Source organism: Choloepus didactylus, unplaced genomic scaffold (assembly GCF_015220235.1).
Source record: "Choloepus didactylus isolate mChoDid1 unplaced genomic scaffold, mChoDid1.pri zz_scaffold_270_ctg1, whole genome shotgun sequence".
Lineage (NCBI taxonomy): Eukaryota > Metazoa > Chordata > Mammalia > Pilosa > Megalonychidae > Choloepus > Choloepus didactylus.
Window position 1 is genome coordinate 333 of NW_023637675.1, and position 4,977 is coordinate 5,309.

Consider the following 4,977-nt stretch of genomic DNA (forward strand, 5'->3'; position numbering starts at 1 on the left):
ACATTGGGAGCCTGTCTAAAGAAAAATATATTCCCCAACCTCCCAGGGCATTCTTTCTCACACCAATTAAGAAGCTTCTGAATTCAAAGAGAAAAATTGATCCTTATTTCATTTACCAACTGACGTATTGATAGTAGCAAAGGAATTTTGATGAAGACAATTCCAGTGTACACTAGTGTGCCATTTAAACATTCATGTGTCAACTCTGCATGGAATTCATGCATGCCTTGCAGACAGGGGTGTGATTTGTCCAACACAGAGCCTAGCATGAGGCAGATGTCAAGCACATAGCTGCAGAACAGATGTTTGTGTGTTTCTCTATAGGTCCTCTTTCCTTTTCTACAAAGGACACCTGCTCATTGTGGGGAAATGCTGTCACCCACCATGTGTCCTAATAAACAGGAGGAATGTTACTAGGTGCTCAGCCAGGTGTGCTCTCACACTGCAAATCTTGCTGTGGCAACTCTAACATTGTCAATAGGTATGGATGAGGGAAATTGGACGTGTTTTACAAAACCGTTCCTACTGTTGGGGAGTTTATACCAAATGGAAGAGATGCAGGTGTAGGCGGATGTCCAGTTCGTTGTCCACAAGGAGGATGTCTAGTTGAATGTGGAGGTCCAGTTCGTTGTCCACAAGGAGGATGTCTAGTTGAATGCGGAGGTCCAGTTCGTTGTCCACAAGGAGGATGTCTAGTTGAATGTGGAGGTCCAGGTGGAATTGAGGTTGGAGGTGGCAGCCCAGTTGGATGTGGAGGTGGAGTTACACATCCAGATGGAGGTGGAGGTGGAGGTCGCAGCCGAGGCCCGTGGAGCCACCAGGTTGGAGGAGGCAGCCCAGATCTTGGCATTGGTGAGCAAGGGCCTCTCATGTGGTGGTCCATGAGGGGTGATTCTTGGAGAGGAGTGGGCCATATTAACCTACAGACAGAAGGAATGAAGTTGACATAAGACAGACCAATGCACCAACACCAATGAAAGCTGACTCTCAAGGAAGCAGGTGTTGCTGCCTGGCACCGGGCCCTCTACCTAGTTTCAGAAGAAGAGCCTCATGGCTAGAAATCTGCACCTTCCCACTCAGTCCCACTGACCACTCAGTGGTGCCACAGGGTGAGCTGCTCTCACCACATGTGACATTGCCCATGTCTGCAGAGTGAGGAAAGGCCTATGGGACTGTTCCAGATGCTTAGCAGAGGCAATTGCAAATAAAGTCATCATCTTCCAGAAAGGAGACATCCATTCCCAGGACTCTCCTGCCCCCTGTCTTCACCCATATTACAAATGCTCACCATTTGCCTATTAAGAATACCTAGAATGAGAGGCAATGAAAAGTCTAAATTCTCCAGAGTTACCAAGAGCTAATTTTCAGAGAGTCTTCTTCCAGCTTTCCTGGCTCATTTGTGTTTCTCATGACACTGCACAATAAACATGAATGTCCTGTTCTCAGTTTAAGAGGACAGAGGCACTGGGAGAAACTAAATCATTTGCCCAGAGCCATACAGCTCTGAGACTGAGACCAGATCAGTAGCAGCTCTGATTGCCAGCTCCTGCTCATCCCCCTCAGCTTCCCACCCTGATATTCTGAAGAAGTGCTGCCCAGGAGCTCAAGATCACTGGAGAGATTGTGTTCCCAGAATCCAGCAGGGGATCACGGAAAGTGTTTTCTGATGGAAAAAATTAGTCTTATCTTTAATATGTATCTGCATTAATAGATGATACATTTTAGTACACTCTGAGGTGCAGGTCACATTTATCATATGAAAATTGAGTTACGAACGCTAAGCAACAGTATTAAATAAATTGTGCTTTATTTCAAGGAGGAAAAGTACTGTGAGGTATGACCAGAGAAATTACCAGCTATGGGACCTGCAAAAACATAAGAGGACACACTCATGTGAGCATAACTCAAGGTAAGACCTTGGCTGGAAATTAGCCCTACTGAGAATGAATCTAAGTGCTCCGTATCTCACTTCAGTGTACTTTTTGTGTACAGTGAGTCACTGAAGTGTACTTTTAGTATACTTTTATGCTTGTATTGTGATATGTGTTATCAGCATACATAATTTCTGACAATTCAAAAGAATATTACCTAGTAGAAAATATTTTGAGATTCTGTAGTGACACATTCCTAAAACAGCTGGGACAAAGATGAATTAAGAAATTTACAATGAATCTACTCTGCTAGGAGCAGTCACAAATGAATGAAAAGCAGAAGGTGAAGTTATAGGGTCAACGTTTTACAATTTTCAGTTATGTGGATCACAGGATCCCCAACGGTGAAAGTTGTAAAATAACATGACCAAAAACCTCAATCAGTAAGTGACCCAGGAGCCTCTCCAGGTCAAGGAAACCAGTGGAGACACCTGTGCCTTGAGGTTTCCAGTAGTGGAATGAAGTGTGTTTCTTCCCAAAATACAGGATCAATCCCTTCATGACTTGATCACCCTCTAGGCAGATTCTGACCAGGTGTTAGTTAAATATTCATAAATTGAATGAACTTACAGACATTTATGTTACAATAATACATAAAGGACTGATCCGTGGCACATGATATGAAAAGATTAAACATTATATTTAGAGCATCATAGGATTCTAATGATGAAGGAGTTGTATTTTCTTCCAGAATACTAAGCTTCACAATGAAAAATGAAAACAATACAAAAGGAGACAGGAACCCCAGTAACATTACATGCTTGTTGCAGTCCAGAAGCCATCTTGAAGCTGACTATCCACAAAGAGAAAGCATTAAATTTTTTTTTCTCTAATGAGGGCAAAGAGTCACATTCTAAAATGGTCATGTTATTTTTTTTCAAAAAAAGTAAAACAAATCCTTCAAAGTGTGTACTGCCAAGTGGGAATGGGTACTGACCCTATGGTCTGCAGTAAAGCACTGAACCTGGGGAAGCATAGAGCAGTCCTGCTGACTGTCTCAGGGTCCAGGAGGGAGGACAGTGTCTCATCACCCTTTGACACACCTGCTGTCTTAGTAAGTACTTGTGGTGGTTTTCCAGGCAGCAGAATGATACCCCAATTAATGCACATTGTGCTGCAGAAACTGAGGGCTGCTCTTTTCATGGGGCTCCCTAACTCTGCATGGAGGAATATGCCTGTCAGGTCTTCCCAGCATTGGCTTCTGAATCCTGGTTTGCTCTTTCAGACTCTTCTTTCGAGATACATCCACTAATCCAGAATATAAAGTAAAAGTGGACAGAAAGATACAGTTTTCCCAGAAACAGACCAGCTTAACCTAAAACACTTGAAGACAGCTTGAAAAAATCATGTGCATAACATCCTGTACCTTTGTCTCAATTCTTGATTTTTGGTAGTCTTCTGAATCAGCTCTCTCTCAAGGGCACATGCTCTGAGCTGAGGGGTGAAATCATATTCACATTTAGTCCTGATAGATTGTGCACAAGAGCAAGATAAAAATAATATGCTTACCCAGTAGTCGTGAGCCTGCTTCTCATGAAGGATGCTCTGAAAATAAAACACATCAAAAAGCATATGTTTCGGGATTCTGAGCCCCATTGTGATCACTTGCATCAGGTGATGAGGAGGTCTCCCCGACTGACAGGCTGATGCTACCTGGCGTATGAAAGTGCGCTCTGACTGCCGCAGATCTTCCTCCAGTTCTCCCATTCTTCCCCTGTGATGCACAATTGCATTCATCAGTCAAAGCACAATACTGAATACGAACATAATCTAACCTTCCTCCCATTGCCCTAACATCTGTATCTTGCTTCAATTTATTCACATATAAAGAATGTTTCATCTGATTATAAGAGTAGAGTAGCATCAGAGCTATTTTTACCTACCTTCCTTATTTAACATTTAATGCCCAGATTTTGCATTGATATGCTATATTGTCTTTAGCTGCTTTCACTTTGTCCATGACATTTTTGCTCTTATTATCTTCCATCAAATCACTTTTCTTCCTTTCATTATATCCTTAGCACATTTGCCAAGTCTGTTAAACTGGGCCTATAAAATGGCACAATCATCCTTATGGATTGGGATTCATACTACACCAAATTGTATCCCAAGGATTTATGAGAATTTACATCACCCACCAGAAATGTTGCATGAACCACGTACTTGACAGTTGGGCTTCGAGGAAATGTTTGGTATCTATATATTTTTTAACAGCAAACTGAAAAATGCATTTTTCCCATGTTCATTTATGTTCCTGTTCTAGGTGGGTATAATAATTCAGAAAACACTAAAAAATACAAAAAAGCCACCAGGGTTTCCATGAGCCCCTTGTGCTCCAAAGTTGAACTCACTTGTATTTCTGTGCCTCCTCCGTAGCCGACTTCAACTTCTTCTGTATGGCTAGTAGCTGCCTCTCACTTTCCAGATGCTCCTGCATTTTCCTTTCCACATTCCTGTAATGGGAAAGAAATACATGATAATCCTATTTTGTTATGTGAATTCTGTTTCTCTTCCCTCTCAGTAGTCTGAGGTCTTGATTCAAATGTGCCCTCCCACCTTTCACATAAACTAAGAGATTTACACCCACACAACCAGAGAAAAAAAATCCAAGCTTTCTTTTCATGGAGGAGGAAAAATCAGACTTGGGCCTCCTGGCTAGTTTGCCTGCATTTTCCAGTTTGCCCCATCACTCTCTTCTGTTCATTAGTGTATTGAATGAATAAATCTGCAATGCATGTGTGGGACACATTATGATCCTTCCTAGGGCAAATCTCTTGCTTGAAATCTCACTTTATTCCAATGTTCAACAGCAGGACTGAGCAGCTATTAGAAAGGTACCCAAGAAGATGGCTCAGGCAGACAACTCTGATATCTCAGATGAATAACTTTGTGTCATAGCCCAAGGTCAAGGGACATGACACACATTCTGACAATGAGAGATGCTTCCATGGGATCACTGCAGTGAAACTGTGTTAACCACCCCTGGAATGTCCACAGCTCAGACAAGAGACTTTCATTATTTATAGGAAAGAAATCTTAGGACAGG

At 42.2% G+C, this 4,977-nt stretch overlaps 1 protein-coding gene across 1 annotated transcript; it reads right to left on the bottom strand.

Annotated features, from left to right (window-relative positions):
• Window positions 1–526: 526 nt before the first annotated feature.
• LOC119526026 (basic proline-rich protein-like) lies at window positions 527–4,430 on the bottom strand (the record flags this gene model as incomplete). The annotated part of the gene is made up of 5 exons (XM_037824803.1): window positions 4,283–4,430; window positions 3,585–3,645; window positions 3,441–3,476; window positions 3,298–3,365; window positions 527–920 (listed from the first exon to the last, which is right to left on the bottom strand). Coding segments are annotated over exons 1-5 (645 nt in total), but the record flags the coding sequence as incomplete, so codon positions are not given.
• Window positions 4,431–4,977: the final 547 nt, after the last annotated feature.